Genomic DNA, 25,470 nt, shown 5'->3' with positions numbered 1-25,470 from the left:
AAAAAAATAACAAAACACTGCTCATTTTCCTGCTGCTAATTATAACACAATTGTGTTAATGATTAACAGAAAATAGAAACAAATGTGCTACATTTTACAAATGAGAATGTATAGTTTGGAGGATAGATAATTATATAAAAGCCGTTTAAGTGCATCTGCTATAATTCAGACATCAACTTTTTTTTTTTTCAAAAATGTGTCGAATTCAGAAAACTTTAATGTACTTGCTTAAAAATCTAATTTTGTCCTGGAATTTCAAATAAGATATGTTTCTTATTAAAATTAATATTTTATAGCATAGTCAAAGGTGAAATTTATGCAAAATAATCTATAAACATACTTCTTTGCTTCTATTGACTAGATTTTCTGTTTCTGAAGCAGTTAAGCTTCATAACTACAAACATATGATGAAGAACAAACAGACAGAAGGAGGAAATCAGGAACATTTGCTGAAAATAAATGGGAAATGTGATTAAAATTTTGAGGGCCAATTAATTAAATATGTGTCAAATCAAAACCAGAGGTTTTACAAGGGTAGGAGTCCTTACTTATACATTTTATGTTCCCTTTAGGCACTTTTTAGAGATTGTGGAGAGTTTTGTAGTGAAGCCTGAGACATACTTTTAAAGTCACTTAAATCTCCAATTTAAAATGGTGAATTAATTATCCAGAGAAGAGTTGTGGACTCTAACTGGGTCTTGGTTACCTGATTGGGAACCCACGGGGCAGGTACTGGCTGGAAAATCATATCAAATCATGGATAAATGGACTGTTTTGATGATAATCGTGTTTCCTTCCAAGGTGATTTTTAGACTTGGAAACTTGTTAAGATAACTAAATAGCTAATCATTCAATCTGGAGTCAATGTGATGGACCAAGTGAGGAGAACAGAAACTAGTCACAGTATTTCTCGGTGCTATTTTTCTTATAGTTTTTATTGTTTTCACAAGCATTAGTGTACTACCCATTTTTCAAAAAAAATTTTTGTTGTTGTTTTGAAAGTATGTTTATTAGAGAAAACTTGGAAAATATAGCCAAATCCAAAGAAGAAAGTAATATCAACCATGATCTCCCCACAATTAATAAACTAGACAATCTTTTAGTTTTATATCCTGACAATATTTTTACATGTATATATAATTTGTAGTATACAAAGTAATGTGTGAACCCCTTCCCCTGAATTGCAAATTCAGTTTGCAAATTGCAAATTCATGAACTTACATACCTTGGTGAGGAAGGAGTCTGGTAAATGATGATGAGAGGAGAAGATACATTTATCTTCTCTAGTCTCTCCATATGGATTGACTTTTTGAGAGAAAAAAGGTTAATTGCTTTGTAACCAAATTTCCCTTTATGTTGTCCTACATGTTCTGAGCCCGCTGGATAAGTATAAAATTTGCCACTTGTCTGTTACAGTGGAAACTTTTTAATAACTTTGAAGGACAGTGGTCTGGAATGAGATATACTTTATTAAATATATAGCATCTTACAGTGTGAAAAGAATTTATTTTCTACTTTTACATACCTTTACCATCATCTTGTTGAAGTAATTGATGTTTTAAAGGTTCAAATTACATTATTTTATTTTAAATTTTGTCTCCAAAGCATATATATAGATGTTATTTATATAAATGATTTTATTGTAACTGCAGTTATTTTAAATGCTTGTTATTACTGTACTTGTCATAAAGTCACATCTTAATGCATTTCTAGTGTGTTGTCAGTGTAATAAAATACATATGAGACCTAGTGAAAGAGGAAAGGTGTTATAAACTTTCACATTCTAGTGTCAACTTTTGCTTAATTAGATGGTAGTTCTTACAGGTAACTTACCCCAGTCATACCTAGTTTGGTAGGAGCTTGTATTTGGAATGTCAGAATATTTGGAATTGACCCCATTTCCTAAAGCCTCTTTTTGAATTTTAGTGCCCAGAGCAGGATGGCTTTGGAAGTACTGCATCATTATCACTACCCGCTCATGCCAGCAAAATGTCTGCATATCTGCCAGCAAAGCAGGAACTTAAAGACCAGTGCCAGTGCATTCCAAACAAGGTATGCTAGTTTTAATCTATGCTCACTGAAAAGCCACTCTACATGGTGAGCCAGGGCCCTTAAATGTGGCTCTGGTGCACTGAATGTGTCTCGCCTTTTAGTGCTAGTTAAATCAAATGCCTAAGCCACTCAGTCACTGCGGTAGTTTGAGAGAAGGGGTTTGGGGAAGAGATTCCTTGGATTTTTATCTGCATAGTTCTGAGTCTATTTGACCTTTTTTTCAATGTGTGAATTAGAATGAATAGGAAGATAAATGGGGAGACAAACTGAACAACAGACAAGTATTGAGAACTTAACATGTGCCAAGAGTAGGCTTTAATTCTGGGAATTCACAGTTGAAGGAAACACAGTGCCTTCTCTGAGGCACATATACACAGACACTCTACCTAGTATTTCTTTGTTATATGGAGACTGTTTATCCAGTGTCCCCAAATATCTAACAAGCTCTCTCCCTCTGCCATAAGTCGTATGGGAAATATGTAGAAGGACTCTGTTATTACTCAAAGAATTTGTTTTACTTGCACAGGTATGGTCCCCTAGTCAGGAAAGCTGGGCCCATGGGCCTACATGAACTTCTTTTGTGGGTGTTAATGGCAATCATGGAGCCTATGTTAAAAGTAGGCCGAGTGATCTCTTGATAGCTGTCTTCTAAGCCCACACCTGAAGAAAGGAATGGGGAAAGGAAACCTTGTCCCAGCACCTACAGCAGGTTGTCCCCTAGCACTGTGACTTAGTACATCCTCCTACCACGTCACTCCTGGCTGGAGGAGTAGGGACAGAGGTGAGGTGAGATTTACAGGAACCTTACATTTCCTCTAGTGGCTAATGCTGTATAGTAAACTCAACTGAAAGGCAAGTACGAGGTGCAGGGGCGCCTCAGAGGAGCAGCACGTGTCCCGTCCATGGAAGACCTCGTGAAGGAGACAATGAGGGAGAGTAGTGAGCCTCATGAACAAGGGAAGGAGGGCATTCCAGCGGAAGGCCCAGCATCAACATGAAGGGGGCATTGCTTTATCTTACTATTGTCAGCATCATATTATAAACTATTTGTCTTTAGCTCAATATGACAGAATATTTGATACCACAGAAATTCATTTTCGCTCAGGGAGAAGAAGCAGGATTACCGGGAGCGCCGGGCTCACCTGGTCAGAAAGGGGATAAAGGAGAACCGGTAAGATACCACCCAACACTGTCAGGATGAAAGCAGATTTGTTCAAAAGTGACTTTAAAAGTTGTCCATCTCCTTTTCCTATGTCCCATACAAATGTACATTTCTGTTAAAGGCTACTAAGGGCAATATTTAAATGCTGATCACTGAAATAAGGAAGACATCAGCATTCATGTCTGTTTTTGAGTTATTACAAGGCTAGACTAAAATTTGAAAAGCTCTGAAAGCCCAAATCTTTGTACCTATAAGCTGTAAACAAAATTGTGAAGCAAGAGAGTTTAAAGTTGTGCCTTAGCCTTCTTTAGCATTCTCTTCTTCAAATACTTGAACTCTTGTTTCTCTTGTCTGCTGATGGATCCCCACTGAAGATTCTTCCTTCGATTAATAAATTTATACCTTGTTCACCCATTTCTCTCACCTCTTCCAATCCACCCCGCTCCCTGGCAACCATCAGTCTGTTCTCTGTATCTATGTGTAAATGAGATCATACAGTATTTGTCTTTTTCTGTATGACTTATTTCACTTAATATAATGCCCTCTAGGTCATCTATGTTGTCACAAATGGTAAGATTTCATTCTTTTGTATGGCTGAGTAATATTCTATGATATATATATATACTAACTCTTTTTTATCTAGCTGTCTATTGATGGGCACTTAGGTTGCTTCCGTATCTGGGCTATTATAAATAATGCTGCCATGATCATAGGGATGCATATATCTTTTCGACTTAGTGTTTTGGATTTCTTTGGATAAATATCTACAAGTGGAATTGCTGAGTCATAAGTAGTTCTATTTTTACCTTTTTGAGGAACCTCCATACTGTTTTCCGTAGTGGCTGCACTAATTTGCAATTTCACCAACAGTGCACGAGGATTTCCTTTTCTCTACATCCTCACCAACATTTGTTTGTTGATTTATTGATGATAGTCATTCTGACAGGTGTGAGGTGATATCTCTTTGTGGTTTTTAATTTGCATTTCTCTGATGATTAGTGACATTGAGCAATTTTTCATATGTCTATTGACCATCTATATTTCCTCATTGGAGCAATGTCTATTCAGGTCCTCTGCCCATTTTTAATTCAATTGTTAATTTTTTCGTGTTAAGTTGTTTGTGTTCTTTATAAATTTTGGATATTAATCCCTTATCAGATGTATCGTTGGCAAATATCTTCTCTCAATCAGTAGTTTGTTTTTTCATTTTGTTGATGGTTTCCTTTGCTGTGCAAAAACTTTTTAGTTTGATGTAGACCCATTTGTTTATTTTTTCTATTGTTTCTCTTACTCAAGGAGATATATCAACAAAAATATTACTAAGAGCAATGCCAGAGAGTTTACTGCCTCTGTTTTCTTCTAGGAGTTTTATAGTTTGGGGTCTTACATTTAAGTCTTTAATCCATTTCGAGTTTATTCTTATATATGGTATAAGAAAGTAGTCTACTTTCATTTTTTTGAATGCATCTCTCCAGTTTTCCTAACACCATTTATTGAATAGACTATCTTTACTTCATTGTATATCTAGCCTCCTTTATCATAGATTGACCATACAGGCATGGGTTTATTTCTGGGCTCTCTATTCTGTTTCATTGATGTACGTGTCTGTTTTTATGCCAGTACCATGCCATTTTGATTACTATAGGATTACAGTATAGTTTGGTATCAGATGGTGTGATATCTCCGACTTTGTTCTTCTTTCTCAAGATTGCTTTGAATATTTGGAGTCTTTTATGGTTTCCTATTAATTTTAGGATTATTTATTCTAGTTCTATGAAAAATGCCATTGATATTTTGATAGAGATTGCATTGAATCTATAGATTGCTTTGGGTAGTATGGGCATTTTAACAATCTTAATTCTTCCATTCATGAGCACATATATGCTTCCATTTATTTGTGTCATTTTAAAATTCTTTCTTCAATGTCTTATACTTTTCCAAATACAAGTCTTTTACCTTCTCGGTTAAATGTATTTCTAGGTATTTTATTTATTTATTTTTTTGATGCAATCGTAAATGGGATTTTTTTTCTTAATTTCTCTTTCTGGTAGTTCATTATTGGTGTATAAAAATGCAACTGATTTCTGGATATTAGTTTTTTATCTTATTACTTTACTGAATTCATTTTTCAGTTCTTGTAGTGTTTTGGTGGCAGTTTTTTAGGGTTCTCTACATATAATATCATGTCATCTACAAATGACAGTTTTACTTCTTCCTTTCCAGTTTGGATGCCTTTTATTTCTTTTTCTTATTTGATTGCTGTGGCTAGGACTTCCAATACTATGTTGAATAAAATTGGTGAAAGTGGACCACTTTCTTGAAGTGATCTTCAATAAAACATTTTAGCTTTTCCCTGTTGAATATGATGTTAGTTGTGGGTTTGCCATATATGGCCTTTATTATGTTCCCTCTAGTCCCACTTTGCTGAAAGTTTTATCATAAACAATGCTGGATTTTGTCAAATGCTTTTTCTGCATCAATTGATATGATCATATGATTTTTATCCTTCATTTTGCTTCTGTGGTATATCACATTAATTGATTTGCAGATATTGAACCAATCTTGCATCTCAGAAATAAATCCCACTTGATCATAGTGTATGATCTTTTTAATGTATTGCTGATTCAGTTTGCTAATGTTTTGTTGAGGATTTTTGTATTTGTGTTCACCAGGGATATTAGCCTATATTTTCTTTTTTTGTAGTGTCTTTGTCTGGTTTGGGAATCAGGATGATGCTGGCTTTGTAAAATGAGCTTTGGAGCTTTCCCTCCTCTTGAACTTTTGGAATAGTTTGAAAAGGGTAGGTGTCAATTCTTTTAGTGTTTGGTAAGATTGACTCGTGAAACCGTTCTAAGATTTTTCTTTGTTGGGAGTTTTTTGATTACTGATTCAATTTCATTAATAGTTTTATTCTGTCCATATTTTCTGTTTCTTCTTGCCTCAGTCTTGGAAGATTGTATGTTGTTAGAATTTATCCATTTTTCCAGATTGTCCAATTTGTTGGCATGTAATTGTTCATAGTAATTTCTTATAATCCTTTGTATTTTCTGTGGTGTCAGTTGTCACTTCTTCTCTTTCATTTTTGACTTTATTTTGAGGGGTCCTCTTTTTCTTGATGAGTCTTGTTAAAGGTTTATCAATTTTGTTTATCTTTTCAAAGAACCAGCTCTTGGTTTCATTGATCTTTTGCACTGCTTTTTTAAAAACTCTATTTCATTTATTTTTGCTCCGATCTTTATTTCCTTTCATTTGCTCTCTTTGGACTTTGTTTGTTGTTCTTTTTCTAATTCCTTTAGATGTCAGGTTAGTTTGTTTATTAAAGATTTTTCTTTCTTTTTCTTTTTCCTTATTTTTATTTTTATTTTTTGTATTGCTATGAATTTCCCTCCTAGAACTGCTTTCTTCATGTCCCACAAATTTGGGGTCATTGTGTTTTTATTTTCATTTGTCTCAATGTATCTTTTGATTTTGTCTTTGATCTCATCATTAACATGTTTATTGTTTAGTAGCATGTTATTTAGTCTCCGTGTGTTTGTGCATTTTTCAGTTTTCTTCTTGTAATTGGTTTCTAGTTTCATACCATTTTGGTCAGAGAAGATGCTTGATATGATTTCAATCTTCTTAAATTTTGGAGACTTGTTTTGTGGCCTAACATATGGTTAATCCTGGAAAATGTTCGGTGTGCACTTGAAAAGAATGTATATTCAGCTTCTTGGGGTGAAATGATCTAAAAATAACAGTTAAATCCATCTATCTAACATGTCTTTTAAAGTTGCTATTTTCTTATCGATTTTCTGTCTAGATGACCTATCGCTCTCAGTGGAGTATTAAAGTCCCCTACAATTACTGTATTACTGTTGGTCTCTCCCTTTATATCTGTCAATATTTGCTTTATGAATATAGATACTCCAGGATATCTTTGGTTTTGATATCATTATATGAAAATTTAAAATAAACAATACCTAGGTCTGTGAACCTCTTCAAACTGAACATATAAATTATAAAGCAATAGCTAGTATTTTTTGAGTGCTTACCATATACCAGATACTGAGAAGAGTGTTATAAATGTTATCTTTTTGGTCCTTACAACTCTTCATGTTAGGTATCAGTATTACTATTTTACAGAAGGCCAAATTGAGATTTAAGGAGGTTAAATTGTTGCCCAAGGCTCCATGGTAAATGGTCAAATTGGAATCTGATTCCAAGCCTGTTACCTCTAGTGTCCTTCTCTTAGCCAGTATGCATTGTATGCATTTTGATGGTTGCTCTATATTTTAAAAGCACTTCAGTAGTAATTATCTGTGTTCTTTGATCATGGTCCTTGCACTGTAATATCTTATTTTACCTTCATAACCTCATAAAAATGTCAACCTAATATTTTTAACCTCATTTTGCAACTGAGAGAAACATGTACAAGTAAAATGATGTGCCCAAGGTAATAGAATTAAGAAGATTTATAGAGTAGAAAGATCTCTGGATTAATCCCAGCTCTTCTCAGGTTAGCACTGTGAACTTGGCTAAGCCATCCAGTCCTTCAGGCTTCATTTCCCTCATTCATAAAGGTGGGTGTTTCACCTAACAGTTCTATGTACATCTTAAGGCTGACACAAAAGTGCTTTGAAAAGGCATATGTGGCTTAATTGTTGGTGATTGTGATGTGATATGCATTAATATTTCTTAACTCGACCTTCTTATTCTTTGACTTATAAATTCTATCAATTTAAGATTTTTGGCATAGAAACAAATTTCATATGTCAGTTTTAGAAGGGGTAAAATACTTTTAAATATCCTTGTCCCTTTTAAAAGCATTTTTGCATGAGAAGTATGATCCTAATTATTAAGAAAATCATCAAATCACCTTTAAATGATTCTTTAAAAAGATTAAGTACTGAGTTATTTTTGTTAGAACATATATTTTTTAAAGACTCATTCTTTTGTTCATATACTTTAATCATAAGTAAATATTTCCTACTTTAACATCTAAATTCATTCATTCATTCATTCAACAACTGTTTATCGAGTTCCTATTATAACAAAAAGTGGCCTAAGTTCAGTGAGAAAGCACAGGACTTGTTCTCACTGAGTTTATAATCTAGCAATAATTTGTTCGAAGAGGCTTCCCTCCCTCTATAGGAACAAAAACCAGTAGAAAAGAACAAGGAAAGAAGGAACCAGTAAAAATAATGATTATTAGCAAATTTATTGTATGGCAAATCTATAAAATATATAAAAATGTATCTTAGAGCTAGTATAAAATGTGTCTTTCCATTTATGATATATTTTTAAAATATTAACATTTGTTTTAACTTCCAGACTACACAAAATTTATAGTGGCAAAAAATTTTAGTGGCAGAAACAGCTGGGATAAAATAAATTGATAATCTATAAAACAAAGCAAATAATTAATCTATATACTTCCTTTTATTTTTTAATACAAATGCCAGCATTTGATTAAACCAGCATAATCCTTGCTGTGTAAATATGACTTCAGATGATCATGGCCATGAATGTTTTCAGCTTTCCTGGCACTTATAATACACATGGATGTATTGTCTCATTTTAAGGAGTTGGTGATGAGTCTGTCCCGGTTGTACCATGTGATCCTGCTACTTTAATGTGCAACAAATAAAGATGGCATTCCTCTGTGTTTAAGTCTTGTATATAATTTTTATTACTAGAGTAGGTGCACAAAATAATGCTTGAATAGCTTGAAATCGAAAGTCATTTTGCTGTAAGGCATATCGAATAGATAGTTGTGTGAAATGACCAGAAGTAAAGTGTTACCAAGGGAACCTGATGTTGACCTCAAGGTTTTCCTTTTTGTCTATAAGATCTAGAAAGTATATTTAGGGGAGGTATAGGACAGAATATAAAGAATACCACTTTGGAGCCGGAACCACTTGGAATTGAATCCTGTTCACCTCTTACTTCCTTTGAAAACACCTAGTCACTGGTTCATTGTGAATGAGTATAATAAACTGTATAAAAAACACTTAGTATCAGAAACTGGCACATAATAGATATTCAACAAAGATGTTTCCTCTGCTTTCCTATCCAGAGTTTAATTGTCCACATGTTGAAGGAGAGGGCAAATAATCTTTTTAGCTTGAATTTATTTTCTTATGTGACTTGACCAAAAAACAAAGAAATCTTCATTTATGAGATAATCCCTTACAATTTTCAATTGATTAAAAGTTTTAGTATATAAATATCATGTCGTTATGTGCTACTTTTAGTAAATATTATTAACTTATTGATTGTTAATTTCTTTTAAAGATCACTAAATGATGTAAATATTTCATTCAAATCTGTCTTTTGTTTCCAGTACTATTTCACAAGACTATTTTTTAGATGTAGTGTACTAGGTTTTGAAGAGATTCCTTGCATTGTTATGCTTAGATAATGTTGGTTAAGAACCATCCAGAGGCAACTATAATTTACTTTTTTTCATTAACTATAAGATATATATTACTTATCTTGTGCATTTTACTTTTGATGGAGTGAGATAAAATGAGAAAAGTCTTAAGAATACAATTTCCAAATCTTTTTTCAAATTATCTATTACTCATAATATTTCTAAAGGTTTTAAATTTTGAAAATCTTTACTGTAATCTGCAGCAGCTTTATAAAGAGCAAATTTACTTTTATTTATGCCCATACACTATGAGTTAGACAAATCTTCCGAATAATCATGTAAACCCTGTCCTGTCTGGGTCAAAATGCACAAATAGTTTTCTGTCTCACTTAAGATAAATGCTGAAGCTCTAACCATGCTTTATAAAGCTTCACAGACTGTGTAGAGCTCTCCATACCCAACTTCCCACTCCCTGTATCATTACCTACCCTCTCCCTTTGTTCACTCCTACTCCAAGATCTTTGCACCAGGTTGCGTATACCTGAGATGTTCTCTTCGCTATTCACTTGGCACTCTCCTTTACATCATGTAGGCTCTTACTCAGAAATGAGTTTAAAATTCTATTCTGACATCTCTCTATAAAATCATTCTTTCATTCCACCTCTATCCTCTTTCTTAGCATTTTTAATGTCACCTGACATGTTATCATATATGTCTATTTCCCCACTAGAATTGGAGTTCTGTGAGCACCATACATAGAATAGCACATAATAGGAACTAAAAAATATGTTGAATGAATGAAGAACACTATACCTCAGGGAAAGTTTAATCAACTTAGCTGTTTCTAGAACCTATAAATTCAATGCCCCAAATGCTCAGGGAACCCTGCCAAGCAGAGCAAAGGGTCAATTTGCAGAGAAAGAGCTAGATAAATCATAAAGGACTGTTTTATTATTCACTGTTGTTCTAACACCTTTTTTTCTTTAAAAATCAAAAGTTTTTTTCACATAGTGACCTGACTAATTTTAGTTTGATATTTCCAATTAATGAAAAATCAGAAATATTTGGGAAAAAGCCACAAGTTTTGACATGATTTAATGTTTATTTTTATTTACCTATTTTCTCATCCCTACTGTTATGCTTCATTAATCTATTTACTGCTTTTTAAATTTTTTATAAGAGTGATGACCCTTTCTCATGGAGTAAGATGATTTGAAATCCAAATACTGCTTGTATTTGAACACCTAGATGTGATCAGTATTCTATATCACGACACCTAATCAAACCATTCTAACCATGCCCTCTGTCTAAGACTAAACTCTGGATGAGATTATTTGAAATAATAATTAATACTTTTCAGACTCAATTATTATAATTTTCTGAATCTTATAATTCCCTTTTCTTAACAAGTTTAGTTGGCAACCTAATTACTTAGCAACCACATTAATTTCTCAGTTCTTTGAGACCCTTGCTAATACCCTCAACTCACTTCAGAGCTGAAATTCTCTCAGAGTTTTATATAATAGCAGCTCAATTTCAGTGTTCCTGAACTTAAAGAGTGTGATCTGTGCTCTATTTTGGGAATAATTTTCTAGTTTATTTTTGTATTATCTTTCACATATCCAGTTAATTTCTCAAAAAGTATAGACTTGATGAAATGATTGCTTTGCTAATATACTTTTAAAGAAAATCAAAACAATTTAAAAGGAATAAGTTAGCTTACTTGACTCTATAGTCAAAAACTTTGGTATTGATTCCTTGCTACTACCCCATCCTCTAATCTCACTATGTGGAGGTTTCCATTTCGAATGGTATAGTATGTTAACCCAGAGAGTACTAGTGAGTTTCCCTTTATTTTCTTTGCAATTTGACGTTACATATATGCCCATTCTTTAGTCACACCACATCAGTAAAAAAATAATCGAGTCAAAATATGTTCATAATTTTTTAAAAGAAGGAATATTTTACCTTAGTAATAATAGTAATCCTCACAGAAGTAGGCTATAACATTACGCTTTTGAGTTTTTGTGTATGTCAATTAAGAAATAAAGAATATTTCTTCATTTTTTCTAATCTATTATTGCATATATTGGACTAGTTGACAGATTCTTTCTGTTTTTGTATCAATTTTACCCAAAATATTATAATCTCTTCTAATCTTTAGGTAATTGAAGTTGAAATTTGTGTGCCTTAAATCTGAAACTAACCTACAATATCTATCATAATGGCATTATATACTCACAAAATTCTAATATATTTCTTCATATCTACCAAGCATAAGTGATAGAGAAACTCATTCAAGAAATTTATATTATTTTCCATTGTTCCAAGGATAAATTCATGATAGAGCCATCAAGGCAGATATTGGCAATTCATCAGCCTCATTGAGCACATTTTTCTAGTTTAGGTGGGAGAGCAGAGAAGCTGAGAATCAGATTGACTCAGCTTCAGGGTTCTTCCTGGAGGATGTAATGGAAGGTCAGGCACACTGAGTGAAATAAATATAGGTTCCTTAGAGTCTGAAATTTCATGACTTATTTGAGTTGAAAGAATCAGGTATTAGCTGAGGGAACAGCAACAGAATCATTCCTTACCTCTGATAAATATAAAAGAAATTACAAAGCTGATTTACATGTGTCTGTGTAGAGAATGTCTAGTTTTAGTTCCAATTAGCACTTTGATATTTATAAATTCTTAATTTTTTGATAAATTATTAATTGTCAGAAGTATAGTGTAATGTCTTGTGAACAATATAAGGAAGGAACTTTGCTTTAGGTGCAAGCAAAAGCATCTCATTTATGAAAAGCTAGACCCTCTTTGACAACATTAGCAATTAATACACCTTTGGAAAAAACCTCCTAATGAGCATTTCTATATTTTAGGGTACAGTTGGTATTCAAGGTGGATTTGGTGCTCCTAGAATTCCAGGGGAAAAGGTACACTGATTTGCTATCTGATACAAACTTTGTATCAGATGGGAAGGGAAAATATATAGAACGAGTCTGACCATTCAGGGTTCAGCGACCTGTGGCCCTGCAGCAGGGCTTCCAAAAACTCCTGCTGTACAATTTTGTAAATGAAGTTTTACTAGAACATGACACTCATTTGTTTTCATATTGCCTAAGTCTGCTTGTGTGCTACACAGCAGGGAAGTAATTGTGTCAGAGATTATATGGCCCGCAAAATCTAAAATATTTACCATCTGGACCTTTGCAGAAAAAACTTGCTGACGGCTGCTACACTGGCCCTTCTCATAAGAGCACCGAAGCTTCTTGATTTCTCTATTTTATATGTGGTATAGTATCTTTTAATACATATTTCAGTGTAGACATAAACATTTAAATTAATCTAGTACCACATGAGATGTTATAAATAAAAATATAAGAAATATATTTTAATCAATAAAATGCTGTGAATATAGTATTTATCTCCTAAGATGGTTGATTTTCACATCATCTTCTCTAATACTATAAAGATGATTCTAAATAATAAATTTTCTTACGAGGTTAGTTTTACAGTTCAGCATCTTATTCAAGTTCAATTTTTATAGAAACTTAAAATAAGTGTTATATTTACAAATTAAACTGCAATTACCTTATATTTCATTACACGCGTGTGATATATGTATACACACAGACACATTTATATAATATGGATTATTAGTTTCATAAGTTAATGCTAAAAAAATTCTCCTCTTCACTAAAATAAGTTTAGTATAAGTTTCTATAGTCATTCTAACTGCACTAATTATCAAATGAGTCAATTGTGCCTCATTATCTAGAAGACGGTGACCCTTGTGGTTATTAACCTAAAGTTGCCACGGGAATAACTGAAGCCGAAGTGGTAGGAGGTTCAGAAATTATCAGACAGATATTTTTTGAGTCCTTAAACTTGTCTCATATCTGACTGCTTCACTGATACTGCTTTTTATTTTTTAGAAATTATTCAGCCTGATATGCAATTTTTTACTCCTGTAATAGTATAAATGCTAAACTCAGTAAATCCAACAAACTTTGTTGAACAATGATACCTTGCTGCAAGTTAGTGTTTCTGTGGGCTACTATCCTCTTGCTTAAGCTCGCTGATGACATTCATTGAAGACTCCATCATAAGTAAAATCTCCTTCAAACACTTGTTTAAAATGGTCTAATGCCTTCAAAATGCCTTTTCCCCTAGAGAATACTACTAACACTTCACCTAACTCCTAAAGAGATTGTCCCAATCCAGAGTCGCTTTATACCCTTATCTGACCAACCTCTTTTTGAAATATATCATAGCAATCTGATTGTTTAGATTTCAGATCACTGGGATTTTTCAAATTACTTTCAATAGAGAAACTTTTTTAAAAAAGCGATATTCAGAATCACTGAAGTACTTGTACTATAAAATAGATTATTGGATTTCTTTACATTTTTTGTAAAGTTAGATTTATATAAGTTCACACAATGAGTTGTGAGAAAGCAGAATAAAATTCCCCTGGAATACTTTGAAACAGAATTTGCTAAGTTCAGTATTCCAAAATGACCTCCCTGGGATACTATTTGGGAAAACCAAATATAAAATGCTACTAAGAGGCTGTGGAGGAGGCTCTCAGCTCCTGAAAAGGTGAGATCAACAGATTGGATTCAGTATAAGAACTAGGTGAAATAATCAACAGGCTCACCCCAGTCAAAAGCTAGTCAAATAAATCTCAATCAAGGGCCATGAGAGTAAGAAAGCAACAAGCTAAAAAGTTAGGTACATAGGCTAAGAAATTCTCTAGGAAAAAAATAGTTTCTTAGAAAAGAAATGGCATTTGGGGCGAAGTGAAGGAACGGGAGCAAGACATTGTAGTGGAGACAAACATTAGTCAGAATTAAAATTTTTGTTTTTTGTTTTTTTCCCAGAAGCCTAAATTTGTAGAAAGAATTTTATGTGATAATTCATCCTATACTCTATTTAGAGTAAAACTTCAATGAATATAATGAAATATACCAGCTACTGGTAAACTAGTTGAACCTAGTAATTCTGGGAATTGGAGGTTTTAGCCCTTGGGGACCATTTGGTCAAAATGGTGATGGAGTGAGTCTCACAAAATCAACGAGCTTCAGTATCTATACAAAGACATTGTCTTCAGGGGAGTTAAAAGCTAATATGACCAAAGAGAAGCTGTAAATAATGTGGTTTAAAACAAACACAAAATTTGTCCTGGCAAACACTGTCTCATGTTTTCTTGAGCAGTATTCTTTGGGTCTAATTTATTTGAGTCATTCTTAAAGAACCTCACAGACAATTAGAGAATTTGTGCAGCTTCCAGTGCTGCTAAACACGGTATCAGGCTACATTTAGCTCTTGGATCTTGGTTTCATGCATCTTCACTGACCCTCCACAGTGGCTAATACCCTACTGATATCTGTAGAATCACTAAGTCTGACCATATCCTCTCCTCAAGGAAGAGCCACTGGCATTGCCAGGTCTACTTCTAACCTGTCACTCTATTTAGTTGTTAAAGGGATGTAACATTTGCAAGTGAAAAAGTACCACCTCAAAAATGTTTTTCTCGCTTCTATAATCTCCAGGTTATCATTTATTTAAAATAACTAATAAATATATACAAAATCTAAATAACAAGAAAGCTACTATGTTATCTGATGGCACGGTTAAAACGTTATAAATATTTGACTCCAATGAAGATATATCACATTTTTTTTAATTCTTAAAATTAAAAAAAAAATTAAAGTTGTAAAGATAAGCACTTATGTTTGGGATAAAATACTTTCATTGTTTTATAATGAATAATAACTTGATTGATTTTTCTGAGTAAGTTTCCAAAGAAAATTCATTAATTCTTAAAGTATTATGTATCTTCAGAGCTATATCTCCTACAGTTGACTTAATGTGATTCATATGCATCTGCCAGAGTATTCATACAGTATCCCCAAGCTTATAATTAAAAGTGCTTAAGTATTCTGTTAAAAGATAAAATAAAAAAAGATGAGTTGTCTTACTTGGAGCAAGAACATATGCAAAATGCCATCGAACATATATCTCAGGTATAATATTCTCAAAGTGAAGTTCTTTATCTTTTAAGGTTTAGTATTTAAATTCAAAAACTGATTTATAATAATGGAGTGAGGCATATTCTGAGCAGTGTAGAATAGAATTTGTATATTAACTGCACTTAGTTATGTCCAATGTGATACAGTAATAAATTAAATGCTTTGCATATAAATCCCATTATTCTAAAATAAACCTATACTTTGAAGTTTGGCTAGGTGATAGCAAATTTTTTTAATGTCAAGGCCCTGTAAAGTATTAGTTTACAGAGGTGGTATTATTCTTCTGAGGCCCAGGAGAAAAGTAGTACACTAAACACACTATATTATAAATCAATTTATGGAATATGGAGTCATGAAGACTTTGAAGTTGAAGAACTGTAGCATTTAATTATGTTGTTTCATAATTATAATACTCATCATCTGATACAAACTTGACTAGACATTCTATCCTGATATACAGGTTTACTGCCAACACATCACAGAAAAATAACTGTCCTTTTACATTTCTTCAGCACAGCTAGGATTTTGCTTAAGAGATTTGGTAAATATTCTTTTCTGGGTTCATATAAGAAAATCTATTCCATAGAGCAAGAGTGATTAGTTATCAGGCATTTGGTGACTTCTGGTAAGCTTAGCTGGAGAGAAGCCATGTTAAGTCAAATAAGTAAATCGGATGGCCCAGTTTCCAAGAAAAATGAATGACTATGTAAATAAAATTACACACATGCACACACATACACATGCACACATGCACTCACAACTGATATCCTCATTGTATGCAGTGGGAAAATGAGATGAAGATTTGGACGCTGAGAGCAAATCCTGCTCACCGTGTTACCTCCAAACATAACACTCAAAATATGCTTGCATTCATTACCTGAATATTTCAAATGAAAAATTGCCTCATTCTCTATGTCACTTAATGTATGTCACATATCAGATATGTTTTTTGAAAAGTGGGGATTTTTTTAAAAAATAGGAATAATTATTTTACAATAATCTTAAATTCTAATAATATGATAATAAAAATTGAATAAACATAGAACTCAATTTATGCTAAAACCAATTTTCTGTCTGCTAAGTTATCTAGAATTTATCCTAAATGTTTACTTTAACAGAAAAATAAATCTTACTAAGTTAATTTTGCCTCTCACAGAGTAGGTATGCAGTAAATGATAGCCATCACTATTGTACCATTCAAGTATTAGACTGGCTGGGTTTAAATCTCAGCTCAAAGCCTCACTCTGTAATTTAGGACATGTCTCTTATTTTCTCTGTTTCTTTAGGACGTGTCTCTTGGTTTCTTCTAACTTTTCTGTTTTATAAAATGGGAATTATATTGTACCTACTTCTAGTTTTGTCTTAAAGATTAAATGAGATTATGAAAGTGCCAGCTCAGTGCCCGATATATAAAGATTTGGTTAACAATAGATACAATTTTGAAAGAAAACAGTTTGATGATTCTAGTAATGAGATTAAATTAGAATTCATTTGAGGGAATTTATATTATTTATTCAAAATATATTTAGTGGAAAAATGTTGAAAGTCACATATCTTAGATAACTTTGACCTCTTAATACATACTAGATCTTAGCAAACCAATGAATTTTTTATTTAACCAAAATATGTATTAGTATAAACTTTTATAATGATAATAATAGCAGCCATTTACACAATAATTATTATGAGCTAAACTTTGTCAAGGGACTTATTTACATTATTTTATTCATTCCTCACAATATCTCTATGAAGTAAGAGTTATCATCCCTATTTCACAGATTAAGAAACCGAGACTTAGAGAGAATAAAAACTTCTCCAAAGTTTCGTATCTAACAAATAGTGGAGTGAAGATTTGAATCTCTATCCACATGAATCCATAGCTCTTGCAGCTTTACCATATTACTTGAGGTAGCTCAATTATCCAGATTTCCTTTGCACAGACAATTTCAAATTAGATAAACTCATTTGCCTGCAGCCTACAAAGGGAACAGTACAAAGAGATTCCTACATTCTGCTCCTGGAAAGGCTGTGTCCCTTCTCTTAAAATCTGTGCATCCCTTTAAAAGTCTACCAAACCTTAGAGATTCTGACTGTCCCATCCTCAGAAAAATTGTGTCCACCTATTAAAAATCATCATCTTGTGTTTTTCACCAAATAAAAGGATTTGTCTAGCTTTACCTTTCAAAATAAGTAGTATGAAAACTATGGTTTTATTTTGTTTGGTTTCCAAATTATATTTGAAATATGCTTTTAAACTTCCCATACCTACCTGACTTTCTGGAGATCTTTATTTTCCCTGCATGCCCACCTCCGGTCAGGCCAGCCATGGCCACACTCTCCAGATTAACCTTTCTTCTACACCCAACCTAGAAAATTCTCTATGTTCTCCACCAAATATTACATATATAATAAAAAGGTATATTTATTTGATCAAAACCTATAGTGTTTAACCTAGTACCATGACTTTATAAAAAAAAAAAATCAAACTTCTAGAGGTAAAAATCCATATGCATTACTTTAGCCAAGGACTGGAGCCAGCCAGGGAGTCCCCTTCTTGCCAGGCCTGCCTGCTGCCCTGAACTCATAGCTCCAGGACTAAAAAAAAAAATCAAACTTCTAGAGGTAAAAATCCATATGCATTAAGTGCACGTAAGAAGTATATCTGATAACATGGTGAGAGAGTTGCCTAGTTGCTTGTCTTGAAAATAGCTGGGCTAACTATTCTCATTACGAGATGCTTTGTGTGATGAGTCTTTTCAACGTAAACTCTGAAGTCCTGTCTTTTAGAGGGATGAGACTGAACTGGGCAGAACTATTGTTCCCTAACTATCTTTGTATTTCTTTTCTGTTGGAAAATGAAATGACTGCAGTCTTTGAATCTCGATTTTCCTTTAAAAAGACATTTCATGAGAAGACTGCAGCTTCTGGAAATAAAGGCAGATGCTTTGCAGTTTATGAAAGTGCAGACAAGCCTGGTAGCTGTTATGAATTATAATGAACTCTCCGACAGCTCTGTTCCAGATGTAGCATTAATGCCTCAGAAACTCAGAAACTATAGGTGTTTATTGAAAAAACTAGAGAATTTTTAGAAGTCATTTGACTTTCTGTATTATCTAGTTTCACCTAATTTTCCATTGAAATTTAGAATTAAAATTAATTTCAGAGTTCCTCCCAACTTAAAAAAGTTAAAAATAAAGTTAAAATGCCTATTTTTATGTGACAATTTATTGTTGCAATCAAAACTAAATGAGGAGGAGGAAAAAGGACAATCCAACTTCATTCTAACAATGGATATTTCTTTCCTGTGAAATTGTCAAGGTTAAAAAACAAGTAGAAGCTCTATATTAGAGAAAATATCTCTTAAACGGAGACTCATCTGTATATTCCTGTATTTCAGAACATTTTGCAATAAGTGAAAGTATAGCCAAATCTGGATATAGGATGGAACTTCTTTACCATAACCAATATTCACAGAAAAAAAAATGACCAAGAAGAACTCAAGTTTATCAACCCACTTGTTGGCTTCACTTACGAAAGTTACAAGAATGATACTTGAATTATCAATGAAAAATAACTGCCTTTACATGAAGGAAGTCTCATTTAATTGTCTTATCTCTGGGTAGTTTATTGTCACAATACAGCACTAAAATAAGCAGAAACATGAGAAGGACAGAGGTAATAGAAGGACAGGAAAAAGAAAAAGAAGCTTGCTCACTCTGCAGTTAATTTTATTTCTTAATGGTTTCTTATTCCCTTCTAATGCCTTCCACTCGCACCCCAAGTAGAGCAGTTGGCAGAGAACACAACAGATGGATGACAAGCTCAACACATGCAGTGGATCTGGCACTCAGGCACTTGACTTTTATTTGCTAAACAGTTAGCCAGATTTCAAGAACCTAGTCTGCAAATGTTCCTATTTGGTTTAATGTACTGTGAGAATCTAGCACATAAATATTAAAATATTTCCATAACTCAGATCATATACTCTCTGTTTCTCTGCATAGTTTAGTAGCTAATTATTTTATTCTTGACATAGATGGCTTAGAAACAGTGAACTTCAAGATGTAATTGGTATTTTATACAGATATCTATAATTTCAGATATTAGAGTTCTCCTAAAGCAGCTCTGTCTAAAGGAGCTTTTAGCTAGCCAAGTGAGGGACAACTGTGCCAGTGTAAGGTACTGAACGAAACTGTTAGGTAGAAAATTGAGAGGATAATCACAGACAATTCACTGTATTTTCCCAGATAACTAAATCCAAAACTCAAACAAGATTTCATGAAGTCTCCCCGGCCACTAGCAGATTTAACAGCCCCATTCACCCTGCTCACATAGCATGTTATTTACATTACCAATATAGTTTGTGTCTTTGTCCCCAGTAGGAGCTCCTGAAGAACAAGGACTTGGTATTTCTCTCACCCCTGAATCCTCAGCACCTGGCCCCACGTATGGCACCTGATTGGTTCTGGATAAATGTTTGTGGAGTTGTTCAGAACTCAAGTGGACTTATTAGCCCTAGGCTAATAGAAGGAAGAAATAGAGGATAATTATTAGAAAACTCTGCTGAGTGGGGGGGATTGGAAAAGGCCCCCAATGGCAGCAATACTTCAATGCATGTCTTCTGTACTTTATGCAAAAGCATACTTGAGGGGAGTAGTAGAGTGGGAGGCTCTCTTATCTACATAGCGAAGCTTATAGACAATGCTTCCTAGAATGAACTGTAATAGAAGTGTGTGCAGCTCCAGAATTTGTTTCCCTTTTTCTCTTGGAGAAACTACATTCTCCTTTCCCTCTCAAGCATAAATCTTCAGGTTATTTTGCTCTTTTTTTCCAAACTAGGTTTGGAAATCTTCTGACTTTCTTGTAACAGTGCTAAGACATGGTCTTTCTCCATTTATTCGCAACCATTTACTTCAGGGCTAAAGATAAGTAGCCAATGACTTCAGTGCATTTGAGCTACAGTAGAAGTAATTGATATGGAGTAGAACTATAAATTACTCATCACGAGGAATACTTTGGACAGGAAATAGTTTGCAGTTACTGGTATCTCACTTTCCTCAATTAGGAGCTTACTGATGACACCATCCTCTTTATGTCTTAAATCATCTTTCACGGTTTAGAATACTTGATTCAGACTTTAATTTATATACTTTAGATCTTTCAGTAGATGATTCACATCGAGTGTCTTCTAGTTCTCTAGTACTTTTAGGAAGTTTCAGGTTTACTTAAAAACTGCCTTACAGCTAGTCTAATAATAAAACAAAAAGCCCAAACACTTGTTCTTGGCAAACCTACTTTAAGAAAATCATCACAATTACATAGGAGCCCAGGTTTTGTAATAGGTTCTACAACATTGGCCAAGGCTCAATCCCCTAACTTTGCTATATATGAAAAGAAATGTTTATCTCTGTAAACTATTTCAAAATTATTTATTTTTTAATTTAAATAACTTATTTAATTTAAATAATTTAAATAATTGAATAATTTGTATTCAATTAATTTCATATAGGATTGTAAAATATATCCCCTTTGAAAGGAAAACATAATGGTTGTAGCTGACTACAAACTCAACTTACATAAGCAATTTAGCATTAAAAAAAGCAAGTTGCATTAATGGAGGCAGTATAGTATTCAGAACAAGGTGGTGTGTGTGTGTGTGTGTGTGTGTGTGTGTGTGTGTGTGTGTGTGTGTGTGTTAACAGTCTTGCTCCCTATTCTGTGTGGATGAAACTATTTCTGGAGTGATATGCTGAATTCTGAGTGCTACATTTTAAAAGACATAATATTGGCTGACCAGTAGGTGGCCCAGAGAACAATGACCATAATATCAAGGGACTCCAAACTATTATTTATTTATTTATTTATTTATTTATTAAATTAAAAATTATTGGAGGTGACATTGATTAACAAAATCAAATAAGTTTTAAGTGTACAATTCAACATTGTCATATGTATTACATGTGTGTTCACCACCCAAACAGATTTTCTTCCGTGACCAAATATTTGACCCCTTTTAACCCCTATCTACCTCTCCCCTCCTCCTTCACTCTGGTAACCACTACTCCACAGTCTGTGTCCATGACTCTCTGTTCGTTTTGTTTGTTTGTTATGTTTGTTTGTTGCTTTCAGTTTTATAGTCCACATATGAGTGAAATTGTATGATTTTCAACTTTTTCTATCTGACTTATTTCATGTAGCACAATTATCTCAGGATCCATCCATGTTGTAGCAAATGGCAGTTTTTCACCTTTTCTTATGGCTGAGTAATCTTCCATTGTGTATATGTACACATCTTCTTTATGCAGTCATCATAAGATACCTTGGTCGCTTCCATGTCTCGGCCACCAGGAATAATGTTGCTGTGAACATTGGGGTGCATATATCTTTGTGGATAAATGTTTTCAGTTTTTTGGGGGGTAAATACCCAAACTATCATTTAAAAAGTAATTAATTTACTGAATAGAAGGCTTGATAGTGACACAAAGGGATGTCATGTACAGTAAGACTCATAGATTTTTTTTTCCTGTGTGAAATAAGACCAATGGGCAGAAATTTGAGGAAGGTTAATTTGAGTTCAGAAAACATTGTTTTAGTATCCACACCTAGAATTTTTGTTTGTTTTGCTCTCCACAATGCAAATTAAACAGCAAAATACCTAACTTTAAGAAGCTTGGAGTAGAGTCAGTACTCAACAGATTCTTTTGTGGAGGTGGTAAATATAAGTGTATGAATTTCTACTTGTCCCTATAATCAAGAATAGCCATCCTTCTTGTTTCCTAGGTATGGGCACCTGCATGTGATTACACACTTGAGTTAGAAGGTTTTGAAATACTAGATGTTGAGTTCTGTTACTACTAACTCCCCATACATACATTACTATGATTAGGACATGTATCAGCATACGTTACATTTGGTGTGGTGGGTTCCCCTTCTTTGAAATGACCCATAAAAATAAGTAATAATAGGTTCTTATTTATTTTATGATTAAGAATGTTTTAAATTTGTCTATCCTGAGCATGAATGTAATAATGTATCCCTATGTATTAGCTACATTAAAGATTTAGCAAATATAAAGAATTCAAAAACTCTTCCTTGATATAAAATTGTATGAGATATCTGGAAAAAATAAGGGGTAAATACTTTATTTCCCTAAATATTCTAGTGCCAACAATTTAAGAACCATATAAAAATTAAATTTTCAAAGATTATGTAGTGAATAAAGCAAGACTGTAGTCAAAAATGTAGAAGTCAAGTTACTGATACATGAAATCAGAATCAGATTTACTTTTGACTACCTCTTTTACTGGCTTTTATGCTAAAATTCTAGAATTCCATTTCAGATGTTTCTTCCAACTATTTTACTCAACATTAACATTAAAGTAAATTTTTTCTTAATTAATATGAATTAGTAGTAAAATATTGATATATTTCCAAACGTACACTAAATTCATACAAAAGATTATGTTCCTGGAAAATATATTTTATGCGAAATGATAGGTCACATTAATTTTTTAAATATAGAAACAATGTTATAATAGGATCTTAGACTTTTTAATCAAAAGCTGAATGCCTATTTAAAGAAAAGAAACAACACAACCCAGTACATAACTTTCCATTTTCTGAGTTTAGATCTAGTTATTAGCAAATTTTTGTTTACTACTTAATCTACTTTTCTTTGCTTGGTCTCATTGGTACTAGCTTTATAAACTATAGCTCTGGGAGTGTGATTCCTTATCAAGTGTCCTTCAGACAACATGTATTCTCTGCATAATAAGACATTGATTCCAGTGTCAAAGGAATCAGGAAAACTATTAATTTATCTTTTATGTCTAGCAGTATTTACTTCAAGGAAATGTGCAGTGATAAAAGGGAGGTAAAATGAAGTACTTCAATCGGTTTTTCAGAAAGCCACCAGCTAGCCCTATATTATACCCGTTCCCCCCGCCCCCCCGCCCAAAATCTTCTCAAAAGGATTACTTTGAATTCTAGAAAGGATGCTTTTGATTGCTCCATAAAGTTGAAGACATGCTCGGTATTACAGTAATAACATGGTAGCAGTGCTATCAGCAGCAACATTAAGATTTTGCCCTGCTTTACATTATTCATTTATTCATTTGCCCATCTGTAGCTTGAATTCGTAACAGGAGACACAGGGTCTTTGATGGAAATCCTGTAATAGGAAGCATACGCCTCAGAAACAAGTTTTAAAAGTTTTGGTTGCTGTTGGAAAAATCGATGATAATTTTGTTTCAATTATGGGCTAAAACACTGATTGGAAGCCAGAGGAGAAGCTTCTTGTTTTTTCCACATGCCGAGTGAGACTGAGAGGAAGGAGGAACAATGTAGTTCAGACAAAGCAACCAATATCTGCCCATCCAGTAATCTTAGGCAGCCATTTATTGTGTAGAATTTAATTTAATCCAATGTGCATGGGGCACCAGAGCTTTGAAACTGCACTTCAGAGTGAGCATGAAGGAGGGCTCATTCTGTTGACATAATTTAGGTTTTAAATAAAGTCCTGACAGAGGCATCATCTGTTAGACAGCATTTTGTTCTCAAAGACTATTTTCTTTTTTAGTTTTTACTAGTTAATAAATCTTTTTTTGAGATAGAAACAAAAACAAATATGCTAAGTTATCCCTCGAGGAGTAGAAAAATGACAAACAATTTTAAATGATTATAAGTTTCTAAGTAAGACATCTCTGGTAACTTCAAGAAAATCGGTGAGGAGAAAAATATGTTTCTGAATACTAGAGTTGTAAACTTTAAGCTTCAAAAGTTTCAACAGTATCTCAGAGTCTTCCACATGTTGGTGTGACAGTGACACTGACTCATATCCTATCAGAGTAAGCAGTGGTGTCCATTGGATTATCTTGGAGTTTAGAGTTATGTTTACAAATTTTTAGTCAAGAAAGAGCAGAGACCAAATAACACTGGCCATAGAAAAACACATTTAAATTGCAACAAAAAACCCATGTTTATTAAACATAGGTTTTTAAAGAGAGAATTCTTAATATCACAGTTTTAGAGAATTTTAGTACCCAATTAACAGTTTGTCTGGTTGTAACCCTAACCTGACATATGCTAAAGGTCAGATTTTAGGTGCCAGGACTCAGAGCACATGGGACCTAGGAGGGGGCTGTGAGCAAAGAAAAAGAGGAGATATTGTCACTACTTTTTTTTTTCCAAAAATATTTTTGGCAATGTATACTGTATCAGTGTCTGTTACTGGATTACATGTTAAATCTTGCTATTATGTGTAACTTGTAATATGATGTAAAACATTATATTGGACCACCTGATGAAAATAATTCTTCTCTTTATAGACAAGTGAACATATTTCAGCAATGAGTAGCAGAATATTAATTTCCATGCAACGTTCCCTGCCATCAAATGCGCTTTTACTATTACTTGATCAAATGAAATTGGAAGTTTCTAATATGTTTGTGTGATGTCTGAGGTCTGGAAATATAACAAAAAATTTTAATAATACAAATATTTATTACATAGATAAGTACATTATATTTTATTGATGCTTCAGTAGTTAATTACATTAGCAACAAAGTTTTGCCTTTAGTGTTTAGTATATAGTATGATGATAGCAGTTATACTGAGGAACACTTAGATAAGAAAAGCATAAGCCTTTAAAATATGTGTGCATGTATACAGCAGCACACCTCTGATGAAAATGATTAAAATTTTCCAAAAATGAATTAATTAATGAAAAATAAAGACTGCTTTAGAATTAGACATACTGTATTATTTTTACTTTAAGGTTCAAAGATGTGATAGTTTTCTTCGTATATTTGAATTTTATATAAGGAATTCTGAGAAATGATATCTAACTTTATTCTAGGTAATAC

General features: G+C 33.2%; 1 protein-coding gene across 1 annotated transcript in view; it reads left to right on the top strand.

Moving 5' to 3' along the window:
* The window catches only part of COL19A1 (collagen type XIX alpha 1 chain), a 279,851-nt gene that overhangs the window by 46,669 nt on the left and 207,712 nt on the right, over nt 1–25,470 (top strand). Inside the window, exons 7-8 of the mRNA XM_006926816.1 lie at nt 1,927–2,052; nt 3,158–3,223. Of these exons, the coding sequence (XP_006926878.1) occupies nt 1,927–2,052; nt 3,158–3,223 (192 nt within the window). The remainder of the gene's footprint in view (nt 1–1,926; nt 2,053–3,157; nt 3,224–25,470) is intronic.

The sequence above is a fragment of the Pteropus alecto genome, unplaced genomic scaffold (assembly GCF_000325575.1).
Source record: "Pteropus alecto unplaced genomic scaffold, ASM32557v1 scaffold7, whole genome shotgun sequence".
Lineage (NCBI taxonomy): Eukaryota > Metazoa > Chordata > Mammalia > Chiroptera > Pteropodidae > Pteropus > Pteropus alecto.
Note: the sequence above shows the minus strand (reverse complement) of the source record. Positions and strands in the feature narration are given on the sequence as shown.